General features: G+C 41.9%; 1 protein-coding gene across 5 annotated transcripts in view; it reads right to left on the reverse strand.

Moving 5' to 3' along the window:
• NMNAT3 (nicotinamide nucleotide adenylyltransferase 3) overlaps window positions 1–26190 on the reverse strand; it is a 41832-nt gene that overhangs the window by 12622 nt on the left and 3020 nt on the right. For 4 of the 5 annotated variants that reach the window (XM_083742181.1, XM_083742182.1, XM_083742180.1 and 1 more), the window contains exons 2-3: window positions 12153–12292; window positions 1091–1274 (exon numbers count right to left, since the gene is read on the reverse strand). In XM_083742181.1, the coding sequence (XP_083598307.1) occupies window positions 1091–1274; window positions 12153–12261 (293 nt within the window). In that variant the 5' untranslated portion in view covers window positions 12262–12292. Of the gene's footprint in view, window positions 1–1090; window positions 1275–12152; window positions 12293–12999; window positions 13119–26190 lie in introns of all 5 variants that reach the window. The other variant, XM_083742178.1, reaches the window with a different exon arrangement.

Consider the following 26190-nt stretch of genomic DNA (forward strand, 5'->3'; position numbering starts at 1 on the left):
ACGAAATACAATGGCAATTCTGGAATAAACATAGACAGAACAGAGCTGCAATACTGTAATAAAGTGATTGGTAGAAATATCTATACAGCCTTCCTGTTGGAGAGGAACACTGCATTACGAGGAAGGTAACTGGGCTCACCTTTGAAGTTCATCCATTTGGTTGAAAAGTATTAGTTTTCAAACACCAAAGGATATTTTCCCTTAATCTTTATAGTGGCTTAGATCAGGCATGTCCAAAATCCATTTTGGGGGCCTAATCCAGCCTGCTGGTCGGTTTAATCCAGCCCCTGTGGCAGTTTATTTCCTGGGGTTGGCCCTTTGGTCTGCCCTCACGGCCCTTTACTTCATCAAATCTGGCCCTCTTTGAAAAAAGTTTGGACACCACTGGCTTAGATAAAAGTTACCTAGTACATGTGATAAGTTGCTGCACACTAACATGTTTGATTCAAAGGGAGAGCTTCTACAAAATAATAATAATGTAAGTTTATTTCTACAGGTATGACTCAAAGATTATCAGAAAATCTTGCTCCCCTACCTACTCTGAGGTATAGGCCCAATTTGTTGGCTTTGAAGAACATACATGTTTAGCTAGCAATAATCTAAAATAGAAAAATATTTATTTAGCTTTTCCTGTTATGCCATGATTGGAACTGTATACAGTGATTAGAGTATTCTTCACTCAGGAAAGTTATTGTTGTAATGAAATATACATAACAAGATTAACACAGCTTCCAGACTGTCCATTTAACCCTCCGCACTGTGTATGTGTGAAACTATCCAGTGGCCTGGTGGGCCTCAGTACCCCTTTAAAAGGTCTTGGCTCCTTCCCTGGGAGATCAGCCACTTCTTCACTGACAGCTTTACATTTCCCCTAGTTCTTCTCAATACATTTTTGGTACCCTGAAAGCCCAGATTTGTAAAAATGTAGCATAAGACTACTCACTTGAATTTCATTAGCTCATTCTACCCTTGGCGTATAATTTCGTAGTGCTGGCAAAAGATTCCTAAAATACAGCTTATCTGAGATACCCCATGATTCTTTTGATCATCCAATGCAGAAGCAACACACACACAGAGACATCATCATTACCTGAGAACCACTACAGTCTCACTCCATTGCCTTTGCTCACTCTCCCAAGGGTCTACTCTGATCCAGTCAGAGGTCTCCAGTGCAAGTTGAGCCATGGCTACGCGATGCTTTGCTGCCGCCAAACCTTGCTTTCCATAGTCATCATTAACTGGTGAAATTATACCTCCAATCACTCGGTACTTTCCTTGGTACAGGGAGAAAACAGAAAGGGGGGGGGGAACAGTCCTTGTATATCTGTTTTGTAATGGTGATAAATGAGGAAATGAAAATTATGTAAACAATAAAAAGCATTGTTCCCTCTCCTTGGCGATTAAACTGTTCAAAGTTCTATTACTGAAGCGTCAACTCCATTAGATAGTACTAAAAGGAAAAGTGGATGTGTGTAAAACCTTCTGCAAATAGAAACATTTTTCATTTATAATGCATAGGATTAGACAGACTGAAGATAAGGCTAATGAATTTTTAGTTCTAGCAACTGTACCAGAACAGTTTCAAGATAGCGCAGTTGATGAATGTTTTAATTGACCAGTGTTTATTTCTTAGTATCTGATGCATACTAGCTAACAAGATTATCATGCCTTATCCACATGCTGAAGGAATAATGCCATGTTTCTGTAGATGTTTTCTGCCACTCTGCTTAATAGTGCACAGCAAAGCAAATCAGGACAGTCAAGGGAGAAAATGGTTAATAAGAAAGGTTTTTCAGACCAAGACCAGAATGCTATGAAAGAAAAAAAGAGAAATCTTTAATTGGGCTTATCTGCGACAAAGATCTCCATCCATATGATTGACCACGTTAATTAAAATGGAAACAGAAGCCCTTATTCTTCAACAGTGCAATGAAATCTTTGATGTAATAAGATTTTCAAGGCAGGCCCTAATGTCCTCAATTGAGGTTGGGGAAAGTCAATATGATGTTTTCCTAAAAGTTATCAAATTTATCCAAGTATAAATAGCAAGGGAAGCCTGCAGGAAGACAAGCTTTCATCCATCTGTTTCCCAACACTCTGGGGTGGATGAAAATGTCTAGCTAAATAAATGATCACAAATATTTTCATGGATTAACTTTGGCAACAACGTCAACCTAAAACTAATCAAATATACAGCATTACTTACTGTGAACATGTGAAGCTGTATGACCTATCCAAGTTCCACCACTGGTCCATCTAGTGCAGCGTTGTCTGCTGACTGATAACAGCTCTTCAGATCTTGAGGGGTCCTTCACGAGATGCTGGGGACTCGGTTTGGGACCAAATTAATGCAATATGTGCATACCACCATTCAGCCAACAATACCTCCCCCATTGCCTTCTTTATGAGCTCCACAGTTCATCACTGCAGTTCTGCGCTTTATTGGTTTTTCTAGTTTGTGCTTTCTTACAGCTGTTGGGTGGTACTCAGCAAAATAACTGCACCAGTGGCAAGGATTAGTGTTAGCACAACGGGATTTGCCCCTCTCCTCCCCATGTGATCCCCAAATCTGCTCTGGGTAGTTGGGAGAACCGCTGAAACAGATTTAGGGGCTGCATGGGGGGAGGAGAGCAGGAGAACATTCTATTGTTCAAGAAGAAATATTTGCACTGCTGGAATCCACCTCAGGGCTACACTGAACACAACCCATTATCATCTGACTTCCTTCCTAGCTGGAGCTGCTCGTTTTAGGCTAGAGCAGCCTATGAATTTTAAAGCTCCTCTTGCTATAATTTAACCAGCTGTAAATTTTGCCAGTATCCAGGAAAAGATCTCCAAAAAATATTATTGCCTAATGTGAGCCCTCACCCTATAATAAAGTAGCAAAATCCTTATCTATCTTCTTGGCATGAGTCAAATGATTGCTCTGACATTTTCCAAAATCTCAGGGTTAGCAGATGCTTGGGAATGTTTTCTAGCATATTTTTGCAAGTAGAGGCTATACACGAACTAGCCATGATAGATGATTTTTCTAATCTTTTTTTTAGTAGGTTCCAGTAATGGGCACTCTAGACTTTGCCAGAGTAATTTATGGCCTCACTTGAGATCTACACTTTAATAGAAAGTGCAAACCTTTCTATTACAGTAAAAAACAACAACCCAAAAACTGAAATGAGGTCATAAAGTGGCATCATGTTTATTGCTGACCAATTACTCCAGGTCATGCTCGCTACAATTAAAGTTAAAAAGTAGTTCCCCTACTTGTTGCCTAAGGTAGAAAAGTAAAAGCATGCCTGACTTGTATGTTGATTCTGCCGCCATTCTAAATGTAAGGTTAGCTGTCTTGAATGTGAAAGAATGTGTAAAAAATTAAAAGCTGCCTCTTCAGGCCAAGGGCTCATTCCAACATTCCTGCAGTAGCATCAACACCAGTTTTCAAAGTCCCTCCACACCTTCTAAGAGGACATCTATAGCCAGGCCAAATCTTGTTGTTGTTTAGTCGTGTCCGACTCTTCGTGACCCCATGGACCAGAGCACGGCAGGCACTCCTGTCTTCCACTGCCTCCCGCAGTTTGGTCAAACTCATGCTGGTAACTTCGAGAACACTGTCCAACCATCTCGTCCTCTGTCGTCCCCTTCTCCTTGTGCCCTCCATCTTTCCCAACATCAGGGTCTTTTCCAGGGAGTCTTCTCTTCTCATGAGGTGGCCAAAAGTATTGGGGCCTCAGCTTCAGGATCTGTCCTTCCAGTGAGCACTCAGGGCTGATTTCCTTAAGAATGAATAGGTTTGATCTTCTTGCAGTCCATGGGACTCTCAAGAGTCTCCTCCAGCACCATAATTCAAAAGCGTAAGAGGACATCTATAGCCAGGCCAAATCTTAGATCACAGTTTATTCCTACCTACAGCATGAAAAACCCAACTAAAGTCATTGTGGTGGTAGAGATGTGGGGAAAATGCCCAGATTCCAAAGCAGACTCACATGATTCAATCTAGTCCACACCTGCATCAGAATCTGCAGTTATGCAGAACCCTCCGTAAGACAATATGTGGACTGACGCAATGCCTGGTCTCTTTCTTTTACATTATTTTTAAAGAAATCTAGTTGGCTAGCACGTGGTACTGCTTGCCACCATGTACTCAGTACTGAAATACTGCAAGTCCACTTGAGACATTTACATGGGGGTAGGCAAGTCACATCCAACTCCGGGCAAGAGATCATCAAGAAGACTTGCAATACTTCAATACGGTGGTGCAGCTGTGCAAAACACTACGCATGTGCATTCTGGTTAGTGACTGAAATAAATTGATTCATTCATGCACATGAGCTGCTCTAGTCAACTGGACTCTCTTTTTTAAGGCTGTAAAAGAGCAGGGCTGCAGGACTCAGGCCACATAGCAAGAACTTGTATTTTTCATCACAAATGTTGCCTTTGTGCTTCCCTGTGGATTTTTAAGGATTTCCTCTTAAAAGACCACACAGAAATGCAATGTGCTTAGTCCTGTTTTCATGTAAAACTCAGGTGAACTGGACTTCAACAGGTCTTTCCAATCCTTATTTATATTTTAAATTCAACTAATCTAACTCACCAATCCCAAACTTATCCACTTATCCAAATTCTGCAACACAGTTCTGCTCAAAAAAGTAGAATTAAAAAAAGAAATTCTATGCTGAGAAATGTACATTATAGAGGAAAATGCACTGAAAAGCATACAAAATATATACTAATGGAATGGAAGGCATACAAAATGTGTACAAAGTGTTTAAAATGTAAATACACATTTCTCATGCTTTTTTTAAATGCACAAAAAAACAGACGAGATCTATACAAACCTGGCATGAAAATGCAAATAGGTCAAACCATCAATCCCTTGGCTGCATTTAAACAGCAGTTTGTTTATTTTTTACGGACATTTCCCTAACTGTTAATTTCCACATTAAATCTGAGCTTTCACACAACATAAAAGCCACTTCCGAAACTATAATGGAATATAGCGCATGTTTAGCACTCATTTCCATATTATTTGCAAATAGGGTCGTCCCCCCCCCCCCGAAGCAAATAACACAATAATGAGTAATAAACTTGTACTAGATTCCACTATAGTTTCAGAACTGGCTTTTTGTTGTATGAAAGTTCAGATATATACTGCAGAACGTAACAGGGAAAAGTCATGAAAATTGAATAAAGTGCCATTTGAATGCAGTCCTGCTGGTTTGTGGGTGGGGGTGGTCAGAGCATAGTTGAGGGCATGCTATGCAGGGAAGAATTTGCAAGCCTTGCCTGGGTGATCTGATAACTGCCTGCATTCCCAGATGAGTCACTGAGAGCAAGACAACAGCAAGTTATATCAGCTGTAAAGGATCCTTTTCGGTCATGCAGCCACACACTTACATTTGGCCAGGGCGGCCAGTCTGTACCTATGAACCTGACCCTGCCTCTGTCACTTTACTGCTTTGGGGATACAGCTTAATGATCACATCATCTCCAGGAAAGCATTCAAGGAAGAGATGTCATTCCTGTGGATTGCAGCTGGTGCAGGGCCAGCAATGCAGTTATACTCTTTTTCTTCCTCTCCCTGCATATAAGAGCTGGATCATGTTTTATGCGCATAATGGATAGAAAGATTGCAAACACTGAAGGTTTTAGATATAATTCCTATGGGTGTTTGCAGGAGAGGGGAATATTTCTCACTATTATATGGCTTTGTTTGGTTATCAAAGCTACACCAAAAATAGGAACGTAAAGTAACAATAAATTTATATATTTATTTTATGTCTTTCAGCACCTTCTAAGCTCTGAAGGTTTGAAAAAGGCACTGTTGCCATCTTAAATAGAATTATCACAGATTACACTCTAACCTTTTCTCCAGATTACATGGAAATACCTTATCATGCAGTATTTAATTTCCCCAAGTTTCATTCTGTAATGGAAAATCAAAGTTAAACTCATGCCAGCAACTGCTGTGACATTAATTAAATCTGACACTAACCTGGCACCTGGGATCAAGCATTTTATTCTTTCAGTTGCATAGCTTTTGGTTTAAATATGTTGCAAATCCCTGGCAAAAAGGTGGAGGGAAGGAGGTGTGTTACATAAGATGCAGTCCCCTTGCAAGTGTCTGAGATCCTCATATGCATTCAGCACCTGTTAATGATGATTAAAGGGCAATTTCTCATTCTGTTGCTATTCTCATTATATCTTGCTGCTGGAAAGGACCTTACATTTGCTGGCAAGCAGTGGACAGATATCTGTTCCAAGTAGAAGTGACAGTCTTCAGGAAGAAAACACAGCTGGACAGCTGGATATGCAATGGGATTTTGCAGTGTACATCACATCACCTTGTGACTACTCCCAAAGAAGACAACACACAAATGAAGAAAGCCATGATGCTTGGGCCACAAGGACCATGCCCAGATGGCTTGTTCTGCACTAGGACAGAGATGGCCCCTTAGGATACATTCACATGGCCAGCCGCTGGTCATTTTCACCAGATGGCCATGGACCATTCGTGCAGATACCCAGCCCATTGAGATTTACAGAAAATCAGGGCAATGAACCATTCTCTATGCATCCTTTCTGCATCCTGTGATCTTTGGTACTCCTACTGGTACTCCAATTGAGTTCCTACCAACCCCCTGCATGGAGCTTGTACCTCCTTAAAGGGAGACAACCTGCCTGCAGTTGGTCTATACAGAAGTCCTGTGCTACCCTTTCCTGGTTACTAACCTGTCCCATCTCCTTTATCATAGAAGCTTCTTAAAATAAGATTTTAACACTGAAAATGCTGTTGCAACTAATCCAAACACTCAATTTCTTTTAGCAGATATTTAAAGTTGATTATTACCAATCCTAGTATCCCACATAATTTCCTTCCTTTTTTAAACATGACTACTCGTATCCTTAAAGGTTCCAGAACCTTATTAGTTAATTAGTGTTCAGCATTCTAATCTATTCTCAGTTGGTATGTGACCAGGAATATGTCAAACCAGAACATCCTTGTATTCAAGAAATGTTAATGATAACACTTAAACCTTCAAATTAGATTAAATGCTCCTTAGAGAAACTCATAACTTGAGATCAGTGAAACTGGCAGACGATGTTGCACAGTAATCTTTGGGTGAAATCCACCCAAGTGGGAGGTGGTCTTTTTGCCCCACAGTAAACGAAATGGATGAATACTTTATTTTCTATCTAATATATTGACTGTACATAATTAAGTTTATGTAACACAACTGTTATATGGTCTACTGTTCATTTGAAAAAGAAGAGCATAGTGGAACTTATTTGCTTATGCCATGGTGGTAATTAAGTAATACTGAACACCATCACAACACCTTCAGACTCTCCATAGCTTCCCAGACTCAATACATTTCCTAGAACACCTATGGAAACTTTGGTCACCCACTTGTCTTCAGGGGCATTTTCTTTCTGATCCCTACAAATCAATGGAGAAATCTGGTTTTTTTTTCTTTTCTTTTTGTCCCAGAAATAGTATCCACAGTATAGGAAGCATTAGTGTGAAACTGACCATTTTGAGATAAGCAGCAACCCTACAATGGAAACAGCATATGGAATACAAAACCATGATCATCATACAGTACTTTGCAATAGACCATGTTTCAAAACAAAGTTGACTGTGTAAGCCTATCCACCTCCCACCAAGAGTGTGAAATAGGAGCAAACCTGCCCAGACACTGGGAATGGGAGGGACTGACTACAAGTAAAACTAATAGTATTCAGAATTTCTGAGCAGAAAGATCATATGTGCTTCAAAAAAACACACAAAAAAATCCCTGATCAAATTATGTGCCAGTGTGAAACAAGTAGGCTGAAAGAGGAATTATGCCGGTATGTTTGCATAGGTGAGATATGCATTCCTTCCAAAATAAGGAGATCGTAGGGTTAAGGGACTTCAAAAAAATAGCATGCTGTCAGATCTGAGTGTTACAGCCTGATCTAAGACTTGCTGAGCCAGCAAATAAAGCTTCAGACCCAACCACTGCTCAAGTACAAACTCTCCCTCAAGTCAAACACACGTTCAAGTGGTGTGATTCAGGTACGGCTGATGTGCAGGAAAAAAGATTTAAGAGTGAATATGTTTTAGTAAATAATGTTTGTTCCAGTTGGTAAGAAACTGACTACAACTGCCTTTTTGCCAGCTTATTTTTGAGGTTTCCTCTGGTCCGCACAAAGACAGATGAGGAAGAAATGAATTTATGAAGAGAGGCACACTCCAAATGTTTTATGATAGAAGAAAAGAAAATAATGAGAAAATGACAGAGCAAGTTTCATATTATTATAATACAAGCCACCAACATTACAGATTCTTGGTCTGAATGGGAATTTTAAACCATCAGCACATTGTTCTTAGATTTATTAAAGCATATCTGCCAAACAGGTGGCAAAACCATGGGATGTGTTGATTTGACTGCTATACATGTTCATTTGCAAGTTCATTAGATTTAGTAGAACAGGTAAAATTGGATATCCATTATTTTCAGTGAAGGAGTAGCAAGCAGCATGGGAGATCTAGCAGGTAATATTAGAGGGAAGAGCTGTAAGCTCAGTGGTAGAGCCCTTGTTTTGATGCAAAAGGTTCCAGGTTCAATCACTGGAATATTCAGCTCAGGTTGAGAAAGGGAGCCATCTTAAACCATAGAGAACCTCTGCTAGTGATTTGTAGGCAATACTGAGTTAAATGGCACAATGCCTAACATGGTGTTTGCGAGTATCACATCTTCCTAATGTTAGAGACCAAGTCCGCTGCTGGTTTACATTTTTCTCATCTTCCCTTGACTCTTCTCAAATCCTTCTAGTTCAGAACAAAAGATCCATCTAGTCCAGCAGTTTGTTTCTAATAACTGCCTGCCAAATGTTAATATGGTATACATCTCCAATATTCATCTTAGCCAAGAAGAGCCTGCTTATGGGTAGATAAGGATTATACAAAAGGTTCACCTAAGCCCACAATCTGATGCTTTTTTTATTCGCTGGCCTCCTGCTCCACTGGTGGACAAAAATGAACAAATTCAAGAAAGAAGAGAAATAAAACCACACATGTTGTTATTATCTAACCCAGAGCACTAGGTGAGTGGTCTTGTATTTTTCATCTTCCCTCAGGCCGACATCTTACATTCCTTTCATTATGTAGACTGAAGCACTCTATAAAAAAGATTTCATTAAAGGTAAAATACATAGAAAAGATAGATCATTTCTGACCTTCTTTAAACTGTAGGAAGCAATGGAAGATAATAAGAGCACAGAGGAACATGAGCATCTGAGAGCATTAGCACTAACAGATTGCAAAAAAGATATTTGGCACCATCAGCACGGTACTAAAAGGCACTTGTAGAACAAGGAATTGAATCGCATTATGAGACGAAATATCTAGCCATGCATGACAAGGCATGAAAAGTTAAATAAGGTTTCACGTGAGTACTAATAAAATACAAAGGGGTGCATTACTCTCATAGCTATTCACTGGTGTATAGTCACATCCATTGTATTTAGGAAGTGACTTCATAAAATTTGCCCACTGGTGTGAATAGAGAAGAGAGAAATTCACTTAACATACACAGCCACAGTTGCTTGGCAGGGATGAATAGGATGCTGTGCTTGGAATGGCAAAAATGAAAAAGAAAAGAAAGAGTTTGTGCTGAGACACCAACCAGTGTATAAAAAGTTACCAAAGGAAACTCCTAAAGGGATGGGCCCGATCCCCAACACTACAAGTTCATATCTGCACAATTAGGGATTCAATAGGGTTCAACAGACTCACTTGTACTGAGTGGAGGGGAAGGGATACATGGGAGTACCAGAGACATGCCCTCTAATGTCCCATCATTTTGCCTACTTGTATGCCTGTGCGTGTGCAAGTGAAACAGGTGGCACTGAATTGGTGCTGGAATATTGCTCTATTGATCCCTATAAAAACTTGCAATGTACGGGCACTGCGCTCACAGAATCTGTTTATAATACTTATTGTGCCCCTTATATTCATAGCTGTTTACACTCTAAACCATGAAGAAATGGATTTCAAGAATTAGTTGGAATACTGTGAAAATGGGTTCACTGGATTTGATGCAGACCAAGTTAGTTGCACAAAGCCCAACTGAAATAATTGGGAAAAGTAAGGCATGCCTAACTTAAGCCTCAACAATGTTAACGAGACTCAAGTACAACTAATGTGCTCTGGATCCAACGCATGGATTCTGACTTGATGACCAGAGCTCTTTTTGTTACAAGGAAGTGTCTTCATTTAGGGCAATTTAAGAACCTGTCTTGAGCAAAGAACAGTGTGTGTTTTTACTGCCACAACACTGAAGAAAGCGATGTGGGCCTAAGCAGCTCCACACAGTGCACATCCCCACAGATGCCAGGGTGCCATTACCAGGACCAGTTCCTGTGTGCTTTCAAATATGAAGGGTCAGAGGGCCACAGCCCAAGCCCACGGGTCAAACTAGATGTAACATTAATTGAATACACGAGCAATTAATGTGCACTTATGCCCATTTGTTCATTATATAAATAGCAGCCTAGGGTTTAAGCCTTGGGCCTCAGTACCAATGGTGTCACTGGAGGCTTCCCTAAAATGCAAATAGCTTCAGAAAGGGGATTTTTTGTCTGCGAGAAGGAAAGTGTTAAAATGCTCCTCACCACCACACACAGGCTGGAGGTTGATCAGGCTTCCCTGTGATGCCATTTACCTAAACAAAACACACATACTCATGTCTAGTTTGGTTCTAAATGTCTTTCATAAGGGCAGGGATGGCTTTCTGTTCCTCTTGTTTTGCTCAGCAACATTCATTTATTTTACAGCTGTCATTAGTTCACCAGTTTTGCAGGCTAATTGAATCCGTTTCCCTTAAAACAACTTACCAGAAAGCTAAACTCAGACCTATACAAAACCATACACCATTAATAGCCTATACAGTTCAAACATTATGTGTAATTGAAGAGAACATAATTGTTAAGAGTCTGCAGTTGTTAGAGATCCAATTACTATGGGTTGGAGAACAACCTGAAAAAAATATAGAAAAATATAACTGCTTGGTCACATCTATGAAAATGTAACAGCAGGCATCTCTTTAAAGCAGGGGAAAGTTTCAATATTTGTCAGTTCTAAGATTATACCTTAAATTCACAAAGGAAAAAACAGAAGCCAGTTATTGTTAAAATTTGCTAACCTCTGTTTTCCTTCTCTCAGTTGGATGAAGTCTGTCAACCACTTCACTCACTTTGCCATTCCTTCCTTGATGCTGAGGAAGTACCTCCCCAATTTTCTACTAAAAAATCTTTGGCTGCTACTAATAGATCCCTTCCCATTTTTCTCTTTTGCATTGTAGCATTGCAAGGGAAAATTGGGCCAAATATCAATATTCACAGCTTGCCTTGTCACCAGTCATTGAAACTGTATTTGAGTTCTGGTTCTGTAACTTGCTCACACAAGTGTTATGATGCACTAATATTGCTCTGGTATTTTTGTTTCACCCGAGCATCGGAAATCTGCAATCTGCTAAATGCTCCTGAACTGTTTCTTGATGCTTTCCAAGCATTCATGTCGTCCAACACTCCATCTGTCAATGTTTCTGAGCCTTTAAATAAATAGCTACCTACTTATCCCTACCTTGAGGCTTTGCTGGTGCCTGAATGAACATGATCCAGAGAGCTATCCTGGTCATTTGAATGAAACACCAAAGCTGCTGAAACATAGCTCTTTTGCAAGTTCTGTTTTGAAGAAGCAGTTCTGCACCTTGGTGAATATGACCCCTTTCCCCATTTTCCCCTAGTGTAAACTGTAAATCTTTAGACTAAATGGTAAGACTATCATGCATATATAAAGTGTTTCTTTGCTCCTTGAGAAAAATGGGGCAGGGGGAGTAAGGCCCCTTTAAACAAGTTTAAATCTGCAACTATTCTACTAAACAGCTGACATAACTTCACCGTTGTGGTGTGAAAATCCCATTTTATATCTCCATATTTTGAGCCTTATTTTAAGAGGTGATAAAGGTGCAAAAATTCTGTTCAGCATGCTGTGAAATATCTAAGTCTTGAACTTTAATTAACAGGAATAAAAATGTGTTGCAATGATGTGAAATGTTGCCAATTTTCCAAGATTCCAATGGTTCCACATTCCAACTCTGCACACTGACCTGTTTGATGAAGGTGATCTCTTGCTAGTTCAAATAGACGCATATGCATGTTTGTTATGGGGTTAAAAGAGCCACAGGCAAGAAGGGTAAGGGGTGTCAGATGCTTCATCTAGGCAAGCAATCTTCTGCAGCAACACACCCTAAAGGGGTGAGTGGAGAAATAGCAATTATATTAGGTCATACAGCTAACAGCCTTCTGAAACTTTTTCTCAAAATGAACAATGAATCATCATTCTATTTTTAAAAAAGCAACCCACTGAAACATTATAGTAGACTAACAATGAATGAATATCCTAAGTACTAATGCTGAAATCTACATCTTTATTGAAATAAATAGGAGCCCTGGGGAGGACTATACTATAGCTACACCAGATTTATTTAGTTTTGAAATCTATGTCTTCTCCCCCCACTATATTGTCCCATAGGATCTTCAGGGTGGATCAAATCACGAAGAAAATACAATGAAGTCAAAATCTTGTATGCAAATGTTTCAGAAAAATACTGCATACACACATGGCTGTGTTAGGTACCAGCACTTTTCCTATTCATTATCATTGTCCTCTGCACTGATAGGACCTTCATCAATATGGAATGCTCTCACTTTGCCAGTGCTACATGTCTAGTTCATCATGTGATAAACAACAGCATCTATTTCCTTTACAGCGTAACTACAATTATGCATTAAGGCTGCTGAGTTACTCCAAGAAAAAAGCTGTCATTTTTGCACAGTGGCTGTTCCCCTGGGAGAACAGGAGCTTCAACAATTTGGGAGAATTTTCATCAGGACCACTGGGCTTGTTATATCCACACAGCCCTTCCAATGTGCAATGGTTTCTCCATCCTATACCCGTTTTGTTTTGAAAACAGAAGCTGACTCATGAAATGTGGTCACCCTTGTCTCACGTTGTCAGCTCGGCCCTAAGGCCTCAAGACAGTGTTTTCAATTCTGTGACTTCTCTGTATAATCTGAAAAGAGATTAAAACCTGTGAGGGCAGACAAGCAGCTCTGGATGTTTTAACGTTCATAACTCAGATTGAGTCTGCTCCTCTCTCAGCCTTTGTCCTGCAAACATTCATCTGAACTCCAAATAGTTTGTCGCTTCAAAACAACAAATATTCGTGACATTATATCAGACCTGTTATTCTGAAGGGACAACCACTGTCTATATGAGAATGAACTCCAAATGCTTCTGCTTCACACTCTTTGAGCTATTTATGCCTTTCAAACCTAACTCTTCCTGTTGCTGACATAGTGACTCCCCACACAATCGTGGCAAATCGCGTTGAGAGTGGGTCTCACATATTAAAAAGGTCACCAAGCGGTAATGCCAGTATATAGATTTTGAGCAGCTTCCATGTAGCAGTCACAACTTAAGATTTTGATGGTTCATCCCTCAGAAATGGGATACCAAGCCAGAGGCCAAAGTGAATTTAGGGGCTGTTGGCTCTCTGGCCTACCTATGACCAGAACCTGTTGACAGGTGCTTGGCTGTCTGTAAATTTTATCACTAGCAGAGTGGGGTCACTACAAAATGTTACAGTGTGGAGTGCTGCTCTTCAGTATTCTGACCACTCGATTCCAATCTGGTTTTCCATTCCACCAATCCCCAGGCAGTTTGCATTTTGTGGCCACTGGGTATGCTAAGTGCTCATTGGGCTTTGGGGGGTTTCCCCTCTTAGGGTTTCTTTCTTAAGATTTTTTTTTTGTACTTCTACAAACTTTGGGTTCATCAAGGCAGCCTTTACCTCTTTCTTCTGCAAAGGTGGTGGGTGTTTTGGCTACATTACATCAGAAAAAAAAAGAGAACCATGATAAATGGAGAAGAAATAATGACTGCCTGGATGACTGGAGCATGTAAGTTACCATAAGTCACACTGTATAAAAACAAGACATTCACATGCCCTGCACCCAACAGTCCCAATGAATCCAAATACTTTGTTCTCAATGTAGTTGATTTGCTATGACTGCACTCATCCAAAAAACCTACTGTTGTGACGTGGGGTTTGTGATTTCAGCTCTCTTGACATAATATGCTAGAGACAGTTCACTAGTAACACTTCTTTATTAAAGCAAACAAGACTGAGACTTGAGGAGGGGAGAGCTACATTTATAGGGACAGGGAACAAGCTAGAAAGGATACATTTTGGAGGGAACAATATCAGGCAATCACAGTCCTGCCTTTTGGAGGAAACCAATAAGACAGAGGATCCAAATACAGCAGCTTAAATGAACCAATAGTAGCTGTACCCTCTGGAACCAAAAGGCAGTTACTTTACCCTAATGCAATACAGACAATAATAATACAGATATAAAATCCTTTGACTCAATACACAACACCCCTCCCCCCCTAGTGAGCACAGCAAACGTAATCTCTCAGGTACTGTGGGGTCCTACAACTTCTACTTGATCTCCTGACAACAGGTGTTGCCGGTTCTGGATTGGGTGTCACCTGTGGTAGGGGGGCTGCTATAGGGGTTTCGTCAGGAACAGATGGAGTCCCAGACATCTCAGGGTCCCCTACCTGTACCTCATCATCCTAAGGACCAGCAGACCCTGGTTCATTTGCTGAGGCCCCTGGTGACTGCACCTCTGGGCCATTTTCACCCTGGTCTTGCAGCTCTGCGTCATTAGCCAGGGATGAATTATCAGACTCCTCTCTGCTGAGCGCCCGGCGCCTCAGCTGATCTATATGTCTCTTCCAAACTTGCCCATTTTCCAAGGTCACATAATAGGACACAGGTCCACTAGTCCGGGTGACCACACCAGCCACCCACCGCGAACCTTGTGAATAGTTCCTCACCCAGACCAGATCTTCAGGGGCGAGATACCTTGTTGTGTCAGTCTCAGCTTGGGGGGTTGCTCTTGAATTACGGTTTGGCATTTTATCCGGGTGGACATAATCCAGCACCGTTACCAGTCTTCTACCCAAGAGCAGCTCAGCTGGCGACTTGCCCGTCGCAGTACACGGCATCGCATGCTGCAAAAATAACATTTGCGTGATGCAAGCTGACCAGTCACCCTCCATTAAGCGCGCAATGGATTCTTTGGCTGTTATCAGCCAAGAATGCCCTGAATTCTTGGGATACAAAAGCTGCCCCATTATCTGATACAATGGTCTCAGGTAACCCGTGGGTTGCAAACAGCTGCCTCAACACCTTGATTACGGCAGCTGATGCCATGCTAGGGACCATCGCCACTTCTAACCATTTGGAATATGCATTGACGATAACCAAAAAGACCTTCCCCTGGAATGGCCCAGCAAAATCTAAGTGCAGCCGGCTCCAGGGAGATCTGGACTGCTCCCACCAGTGAACTGGTGCTCTGGCCACTTCTGGCCGCACCTCTTGGCATGCCTTGCATGTTCGTACCCATTGTTCTATGTTCTGGTCCATTCCAGGCCACCACACATAACATCGGGCTAGCGACTTCATCCTGACCATTCCCGGGTGTCCCATGTGAAGCGTCTCAAGAACCCTGTTTCTCAGTGGTGCTGGGATGATCACCCTATCTCCCCACAGGAGACAACCCTTATGCATGGACAACTCGTGCTGCCTTGTCGCATAAGGCCTGAATTTGTCTTCATGCGGACCACCTGGCCACCCCCTCCCCACCCAAGTGAGCACACGGGAGAGAACAGCATCTTTCCTCGTTTTCTCAGCTATATCAGTAGCCGTTACAGGAGCCCCCGGAAGTGTTTCCAGCATCATTATGTGCTCCGCTGGAGCAGGATCCTCATTGCTCCCGCCAGGAAGGGGCAATCGACTCAGCGCATCAGCGTGGCACAACCGCTTCCCCGGCACATGGGTCAAGGTGTACTGGAACCCGTTCAGGAATATAGACCAACGCAACATTCTGGGGGAGAGAATTTGTGGCGTTTGTTTGTTCAGGTTGAACAACCCTAACAGTGGTTTGTGGTCCGTTTCAATGGAGAAATGGCGACCGTACACATAATCATGGAACTTTTTGATTCCTGCCACAATTGCAAGCGCCTCTTTGTCAATTTGAGCATAGTTGCGCTCCGTGGCCGACAACGTACGGGAATAGAAAGAGATGGGCTTTTCCGACCCATCCGGTTCCCTATGACTCAGCACTGCCCCCAGACCGTATTGAGAGGCATCACATGTCAGGACCAGCGGCTTCGACTCATCATAATGAGCAAGGACGCTCCTGCTACTCAGCATTCCTCGCAAGGAGTCAAAAGCCTTCTGCTGCTCCTGCCCCCATCGCCACACATTTTTTTTCTGCAACAGTCTATGTAATGGTTCAGCTACCGAAGCTTTCTGGGGTAAGAACGAATGATAAAAGTTAATAAGTCCCAGGAATGACTGCAACTCTGTCTTTTTCTGTGGTCGTGGTGCCTCGATGATGGCCTTAACCTTAGCATCTGTGGGGTGGATGCCTGATGCATCAATTTTAAACCCCAAGAAATCCACAGTTGGCACCCCAAAACTGCATTTTTCCTTTTTTAGTTGCAACCCCACCTCCTTGAACTTGAGCAACACTGCACGGACACGCGCAACCAGTTCCTGTGGGTCTTTTCCAGCAATCAAAACGTTATCAAAAAATGGCAAGACCCCCGGCAGACCTCTTAACAGGCGTTCCATGAGCCCTTGAAAAATCCCTGGGGCCACACAAACTCCAAATTGTAATCTGTTAACTCTGAACGCCCCTTTATGTGTGACAATAGTCTGTGCTTCCGCTGATTGTGGGGTTACTGGCAGCTGTTGGTAAGCTTGTGCCAGGTCAAGTTTGGCGAACACCTTGCCCCCAGCCAGTTTAGCCAACAGATGTGATATGACTGGAATGGGGTATGAGTTTCCCCTGAGTGCCTTATTGATAGTACATTTGTAATCAGCACAGATCCTGACTTCCCCATTTGCTTTAAGGGGCGTGACGATTGGAGTCTCCCACTTAGCGGAGTCCACGGGTGAGAGAACTCCCTGCTTGACCAATTTATCCAGCTCTGCTTCGATCTTGGGTTGCAGTGCAAATGGCACTCGCCTTGGTTTGAGTCGGATTGGGGCCACCCCAGGGTCCAATTCGAAGTCAACTGGGGGCCCTTTATAACAACCCAGTTTTCCATTAAAGAGACCAGCAAATTCTTTGCATAATGCCTCGCTCATCTCAGGGCAGGTTTGGATTGAATTAAGCCCTGATATACTCAGTCCCAGGGCGGGGAACCAGTCAGTGCCCAGGAGACTGGGGCGACTGCCCTTCGCAATCACCAGTTTGAGTACCGCCTGTTTGTCCCGGAACTGTACTCTCACGGCACACATTCCCATGACATGGATGTGGCCCGCTGAGTATGACTGCAAAGTTGCCGGGAAGGGCTCCAGAGGGGGCAACTTACCCCTGGGGAAGAATGTCCTCGCGGTCTGGTCCGACACGATAGTGAATCCAGATCCGGAGTCCACCTCCATGTTGCACAGCTGACCCTCAATCTTCACCTTGGCATGTGCCTTGCCTTGCGCTGGAAACTGCACGACCCTCCCGTTGATCTCCGTTACGTAGTGGCAGTCCTGTAGAACGTGGGTTGCTGTGGGCGGTCTGCGATGCTCCAGTCTAGGTGCTCCTGTCGCTCCCAACGCCGCCGATCTACAAACCCTGGCGATGTGACCTGTCTTCCCGCACGTCCAGCACATAGCATCCCGGAAATGACAACTCTTCCGCTCATGGTTTCCGCCACAACCAGGGCACCTGCCTCGGTGATCTTTGTGCACTGTGCAGGCCTGACGCACTGACTCGACCCCACGGACTGGGCTCTGGCTCGAAGTAGCCTCTAGCTCGTCCATGGCATGCACAACTTCTATCTGTGGCTTAGGGGCCCTGCGACTGGCATCAAGCTCCTCTCTTTCATAATTCTCCGTGGCGGTGGCCTCCTTCAAGGCTGAAGCAAGGGTAACCTTTTCTTTAGCCACGATGCGTCTTCTGGCTTTCTTGCTGCTCAGACCACCGATAAAACGATCCAGGAGAGTCTCTTCCAGATCTTGGAAGTCACAGTGCTGAGCGAGCTTCCGCAGTTCAGCTAGAAATGCAGATACAGACTCCCCAGCAAGCTGCTGCCTCTTATGAAACTCCATCCGCCGGGCCATCTTGGTCTCAGTGGGCGCCAAATGGCTTGTCAGGCAGGCAAGAATATCTTTGAGAGATGTGTCACTTAGCTTCGCTGGAGCAAGCAATGCCTTGGCCAGCGTGAAGATCTCAGGCCCACAGTAGCTCAGGAATGTGGCCCTTCTTTTGCTGGCATCGGTGATCCCTTGAGCCTCCGCGAAGAACTCGAAGCGTTCGACGTAGTCTTCCCACGTGTGGGGCTCTGATGGCTGGAAGGGCTCCAATACCCTTGGACTCTCCATTGTCCTGTGGGCAGGGTCGTCTTCTCAGCTGGCCAGTGAGTCTTGTTTTAGCTACAATCCGGACTCTGAGGCAGGGCTGCGTTAACCGCTCCTCAGCATTCCGGATCCCACCTTCGTCGCCAGTTGTTGTGACGTGGGGTTTGTGATTTCAGCTCTCTTGACATAATATGCTGGAGACAGTTCTCTAGTAACACTTCTTTATTAAAGCAAACAAGACTGGGACTTGAGGAGGGGAGAGCTACATTTATAGGGACAGGGAACAAGCTAGAAAGGATACATTTTGGAGGGAACAATCTCAGGCAATCACAGTCCTGCCTTTTGAAGGAAACCAATAAGACAGAGGATCCAAATACAGCAGCTTAAATGAACCAATAGTAGCTGTACCCTCTGGAACCAAAAGGCAGTTACTTTACCCTAATGCAATACAGACAATAATAATACAGATATAAAATCCTTTGACTCAATACACAACACCTACCACCACAACACTCAATAAATAAGTGAATGTACACACTTTATCTCTCACAGAGAAAACTAATGGAAATCTAAAAAAAGAATACAGGATGCTGGGAAGCAGCAGCTTTTACTTTGTTACTGTAACAGCAAACAGTGTACATTAGGGGGCCATTAACAAAGGTCCAGAAAACAGACCCCTTTGCTTAAAGGAAAGAGAAGCTCTCTCAAGCTGCTTGGATGTCAACATAAGAGCCAATTTGCACCTTTCCAAAGACACTTACAGCACCCTGAAATAAACTCTGCATACAAAGTTTAGTCACTGAAGAGACCTCGCTGAATTTGTTCCTCATTAACTGCCCCTTGTTGAGTAGACAAGTCAGGAACTGTATCACGGAAAATGAAGGAGAGGAAAAACAGGGCAAGAGACACATGTATATTAGGGGGTGGGTTGTGAATAAAGAAAGAGAGAAAGAAAAGTAGAGGGCAGCTGGTCAAGAAACTTGTGTATAAGTGGAAAAGGGAGAAAAAGGAGAGCATATCTCCCTTCAAATACCCTCATGAAGGCTTCACTGGGCATAGGGTTGTGCTTTTGTTCTTAGCACGCCCAATGTCACACAGCTCCTTTACTCCATTTCCTGACACCCACAGGCTGAGCATGAATGTCTGCATTGAGGAAGCCTATGCAGAGACTTCTGGGAGTAGGCCAGAGAGTCAACAGCTGCTAATGTAGGGGCTTCCATTGCGCTTGATCCAGAAGCTGCAGTTAGTGGGACCCAGTCAGCATAGAATGCCTTTGCTCAAAGATCTCCACTGGTTGCAAATTTGCTACTGGGCCAAGTTCAAGGTGTTCCTATTAGTACATAAAGCCTTTAAAAGTTTGAGACATGTTTACTTATGGGATTGCCTACCCCGTATATTCCCAGTTAACTGTTTCCATCTGCAGAACTGGCCCTGTTGCAGGTGCCACATAATACTTGCTCCACAGTTGTAAGAAATCATCCTTTCAATGTGGAAGAACCTATGTGATGTGAATGGAAGGCCTGGCAAAGGAACCAGTGAGATAACAGTAGGAGACAAAGCAGACACAGCATCAATATTTCAGATTTATGTGTCCAATATCTGACTTTCAAGTAGGCAGTCCTGATTTAAGTGGAAATCATTAGCCTTATTTTTTTTTTTTTACCCTTACTCAAATAAAAGATATTGTGAAACCATCTTCCAGGTCTCTGTACCTTCTGGAATCAGACAACTGTAGAGTTGAAGGGATCCTGGGGGTCATCTAGTCCAGCCCCCTGCCATGCAGGAATCTTCCAACCTCTGCTGAAAAATTTCCAAGGAAGGAAAATCCACCATCTCTCGTGGGAGTCTGTTGAACAGCTCTTACTGTTAGAAAGTTCTTCCTAATATTTAAAAGGAAGTTGCTTTCTTTAAAAAGAAAAAATGACCTGATGGGTTGCTGCTTCTATTCTAAAGCCTTTTTTAAGAACAATCTGCAGGAGGCTGTACACAGCTATATAGCTACCCCTCCAGCTCAGAAAGGGGCTGTGAAGGCTTCTATACAGGCAACTGGAACTCCCAATTCCCAGCACGTGCAGGGGCAAACTATTGTGACTACCCTGTTCAACTCTAGCTCAGAGCCAGAGAAGATTTTAAAAATGGCTCTCTGTTTGCACCCAACAAGCACAGAGCTAAAAAGCAGGCTTCCGTCTACATTTGTGGCTGGGGAAGGGGCAAGAGTCATTCTTCCCATTCTGGTTTAAGGATTCACCTTGCTCACCAGAGCTTCGCTGACGTCTCACCATGGCAAGAGGGACAAGTAAGAATTTGCAGGCCCAGTCAGGAATCATTTCAAAGCTCATGACCTGAACTACTTAATTTTCAAATAGCTGTTGTACTTTCAAATGCTGAAAGCAGTTTCTTGCCACACTGCTTACAAACTGTTTTTTGGTTTATTTGTAGTGCAGTTATCATACAAAGAGGATACAGAGATCTGCCCGTAAGCATTAACTTGAAACCCAGGGTTTGAACTTCTCTTACAAAGGCTTCTAGTAAAAATGGGGTATTTGGAATTCCAGATACAAACCAACCCTCAGGAAATCTATTTTAAGAACAGAGATTATTTTATTTCAAAATCAAGATGCACAAGTACAGCATCAGAAAGGAGGAAGGCACACAGCTGTAAGGTTTACTGCTTCAAAGCAATGATTTGGAAATACTTAATTCTCTTTGATCGTTGCAGCGCATCAATAATGTGTCTGCAATGACAATGAAAATGAAAGAAATGTCTCTAGCTAAAAATAGCCCACTCTGCTCACTAAGTACATAAACTTATGTACCCACATGGCTCCAGAAATCCTACGAAGGAATGCCACAAGCACAGCAAGCCTTATACCGGGGGTGTGAGCCTGTGGCCCTCTCGGTGGAGCAGGACTAGAAGTCAACAACCCTTGATCACTACCCCTGTCAGTCTGGGTTGATAAGAGCTGGAGTCAAAGAACATCTAGAGCAATGTTTTTCAACCTTTTTTGGGCAAAGGCATACTTGTTTCATGAAAAAAAATCACGAGGCACACCACCATTAGAAAATGTTATAAAATTTAACTCTGTGCCTATATTGACTATATATAAAGTAATTCTCTTGAATAGGAATCAAATAAACACAAAGAAAGTATTTTATAATTACTTTATTATGAAATAGTAAGTAAAGAGAAATATGAAAAATTATAAAATACTTTATTTTAAAATCTTTCGAATTTTTCAATTTTCCCCACGGCACACCAGGCAACATCTCGCGGCACACTAGTGTGCCGTGGAACAGTGGTTGAAAAACACTGATCTAGAGGACCACATGCCAGCCAGCTGTACCTTACATACATCTCCCATTTGCAAGTTCTTGCACACTGAAGTCTTTTATCTGGACCAAAGCCCACACTCCACCCTGAATCTGAAGACCAAACAAGATGTGACAAGGCAGCCATGTATCTCAGTGTCTGCCCTGTTCATACATAAAGCAGAGCTGGGTAAGGACCTATTCTTCACATGAAAAGGACCATATGAGGGAGGAAAGCCAAACTCATCACCCTGCTCTCTTAAACTATTGCACTTTTAAGCTGCTTCTTCCCAGTTGAGATCACTTCTGGTGGAACACGGCAGGTAAGGTGGAGGAGTGAGTTTTGCTCCCCCACAGACATTTTACGGCAAAGAAGATTCTTCAACTTTATATGCAAACGGAGCAATGCTGGAAATGTAAAGAGGCGGAAGGGACATTTTTTCACCTCTGGTGGACCTGCCCGAAAGTGAAGGCCTTTTGGGAAATGATTCATAATGAACTAAAAAAGGTACTTAGATTTACCTTACCTAAGAAACCAGAGGCCTTCCTCCTGGGCATGGTGGACCAGAGAGTGCTTAAGAAGGACAGAACCTTTTTTATGTATGCTACTACAGCAGCAAGGATCCTGATTGCAAAATATTGGAAGACACAAGATTTACCCACACTGGAGGAATGGCACACGCAGTTGATGGACTACATGGAACTGGCCGAAATGACTGGCAGAATCCGAGACTTGGGAGAAGAAACATTCGAGGAGGATTGGAGAAAATTTAAAGACTATTTGGAAAAACATTATAAGTTGTATGAATGTTAAAAAACGCACCTTTTAGGAAATCCTAGCTTCAGTAATGTTAAATTAAAGAAATGGAAATTAAGGTACAAGGAGTTAGAGATAGAATAATGAAACAACTTTATTGTGTTAAAATGAAAACGTACATGATTTGGGCCATAATATATTTGAAATTGGGTAACATGATAAAAAGGAAGATACAATAAGTATTGAAACAAGTTAACAAATTGCAGATGTTATGCATCACAGAGAATGCAGGGTTGGGAGGACGTGGCGAAGTCCAATAGATTTGGAAAAAAGAGTAAGAAAAATTTGTAACTTTCTTTTTCTACTTTTATAATATGCTCTTTATTCTTTTTTCTGTATTTCATAAAACTAATAAAAAATATTATAAATATATATATATATATGGAAACGGAGCAGATGCGTGGATGGCTGCTCTGCCTTATCTAGTTTGACCCTGAGCAAAGCTGCATTTTCAAGGACCTTTATTAACACAACAAAGTGAACTGTTAAAACTGGAGACTGTGAAATGTGCAACCATAGATTAAAACATGGTACACTGTATACAAAGTCCAGTTTGATATATAGCAAAGGAACAGTTGAAATTAAAAGGGGGAGCTTTACAAGCTAGTATTATGCCTATGAAGTCTGTCAGATTTAAATATGATTGACTAGATTGTATAAAATTTAAATATTCCTTACAATTCCAGATTATTTACCATTTAAGCAACGAAAGCGTGAGTAGACCAGCACACACCCAACACACCACCTTCAAATAAGGTCTGTTTAAGTCAGAATTCCCAATATATCCAAACCAGAGAACATTGGTTTTACTAACTGAGTACTCAGTCAGTTCTTAAGCCACAGTTTCCTCCTAGTTTACATCCTTGTTCATAAAGCAACATGGCCTGTACAGAAAGAACAGGAAGCAGCCCTGGAGTGAAGCCAGCACTCAAGGTGAGGAGACTAGGTAAAGATATGTACACACAAGTCTGACACCCATTCTCAGTTTGCTAAACTAGGGACAGGGAGATCATTTGGACAACTAAAAAAAACCAAAACTGAGCCAGCCTAACTACACATGCAATCAAGTTCCATGGCTGTGGAGACACCATAGAGAAGGTCCTGTTCCGTGAGCCCACTAACTTGCCTTTCAAGGCGAGAATCTAAAAAGCAGGGCTTCTGAAGTGAATCTTAAGGCACAGGTAAATTGATATGGGTGCAGGGAATGCTAAAATAATCTGGTTTAAAATATTCAGTGCTTCAAAGGTCATCACAAGCGTTTTAAATTTGGGGCCAGAAACACAGTGGTACAACATACGTTGCTTCAACTGCCTGGCTCCAACAAACAACCCGAAGGCTGAATTTTGTACCAGATGAAGTTCCAAAACCATGGACAGCATTGCAGTACTCCAGCTTGAACTTTACATGGGTAACTGAAGGAAGGTCCATTCTCTTCACACAGGTGAACCAGCTGAATCTGGTTAAGAAGGAGGCCTGGACCACCACCATCAGCTTCAACCTCGCCAACTCACATCATGCCCAACAGCATTCCTGAACTGCGAACTTCCAAACACAAAATCATCAGCAGCATAATTACTACCCTAAAAAATAATGGCATTGAACTAGTGATTGAGTCAAAGTTCAAATTAGGAGTCATTCGGGAATATGAATTGCCACAGTTCACAATGCCTCACTCCACTATGAGGCAAGCCTTCAACCTTCCACATTTGGTCACAGGCTTCTGCTTCTTAGCACTGGGGTTCACCCACCACCAAAATAGCAAGGAAGCAATCCTTAAAAGGTTTGGAAGAAAATGTCTGTTTATTTACAACCACACTCCAGCTTAATGCATGTAGAACACTTCTTCATCAGAGGCAGCTGGAACACATTCAGAAACTACCATTCAAACACTGTAGAATTTTACACTTTAAAAATATATATAATGCATTAAGTGTATGCCATTTAAAAAGTTGTTGTTGTTAAAGAATGCCCATGATATCTTGGTTTACATGTACACATTGAACAATATTCTTCAAGGACTCTTACAATTCAATCCTATACATATTTACTCAGAGGTCCCATTGAGATTAGTGGGGCTTCCACGCAAGTAATTGAGAAAGCATTGCAGCATAACAACGCACTATTCTATGAATGTTCACAATTATAGGATGAATGAAACAACTAATGCGCCATAACAGTTAATAACTATTATATAGTTAACTCATTTTTTCTGTTATAAATAAATTGTAGTGTTCACTTCTACTTTTTATGTATTTCAGTTATTTGCCTTTCATGACTTCCCAAAGTGGCTTACATTAAAAAGAAACATTAAAGCACATAATTCAAATTACAATAAAAACAGTCAATTTAAATAACCCTAACAGAATAACATTCAGTGAACATTACCAAAATCCCCAGCTGCAGCCTATACTGTACAAAAAAGCATTTCAGTTAAAGAGAAGAAACCTTTTTAATTCCTTGCAAGATTACTATAAGAAAGCAAACAAGCAAAACACACCTAGCCTTAAAGGTCACTTCCTCATCTTGAATGAGGAGTTCCTTAGGATAGCAACCAATATAGCTGCCTACTTGTGGAAATCAAGAAGAGTTATCCATTGTCAACATAAAACTAGGGGTTTAGGCTATCATCAGCCAATATGTTACATTATTTTCACATTCTACTATTATGACCTGGATGGTGCTCCTAGTTCATGGTGTTTTCAACACTTCAATGAGTCCAAATTTCACAGGTCAGTGAAGTGTCCCCTGGCCAAACACATGGACAAACATCCCAGAAGCTATTTCCAATTAGTTTGCAATTGGGAATCAAATGTGTGTTTGTGTGGGAATCAAATGTTGTAAGAAAATGTACATAAGTTCTTCCTGCATCATTTCTATTCCTACAAGGTATCAATAATAAATGATGTTACCTCAGAAGGTTCTGCTGAAAACAGTCAGTAATTGGAGACATTTATGATTAATTACGAGAATCTACAACATAGTGATGAGCTTGCATTTTAATTTTTGAGCTTCCTGAGTGGGCTGTAAAAATTAGTAAAATGAAGGGCATGAAACACAGAGCTACAGTGGGCTGAAAGGAAACAATGCGACGGGGAGGAGAGGGGCAGAAAGCCTTTATTCTCTACATAATAATAACAATAAACCACTGGGATTCTTATATCAATAGACCATTCGACACTGCAGACTTCTTCACAGATCCTTTGCTAGAGACTATCTTTTACAAGCACATTGTAGCACCTGTTGCGAGCCCTCAGAATTTTCCATTTGCAAGAACTGTTTAGCTTAAAGGGATAACAATATGTAGATGGTGAGGGAAACCTTTTCATACCCAGCAATACTGATTTCACAATATATTATGACTTGGTTGGAGAGCTTTTTTTTTTATTTAATCAGTTTATTTAATAAAATTTGTCAATTTCCCATAGAATCAGAAAAATCAGGGAGTAACCATTATGCTCAAATACTCAGCATGTAGAGCTGAACTGCAGACCCCATTACGTGGTATAATTAATCAGGAGTTTCCTGATGTGCCCATTTTGTTCTCTGAAACAAGCTCCTTAACATTTCCAAAACTAAAGAACA

This window comes from Podarcis gaigeae (genome assembly GCF_964106915.1).
Source record: "Podarcis gaigeae genome assembly, chromosome: 5".
Taxonomy (NCBI): domain Eukaryota; kingdom Metazoa; phylum Chordata; class Lepidosauria; order Squamata; family Lacertidae; genus Podarcis; species Podarcis gaigeae.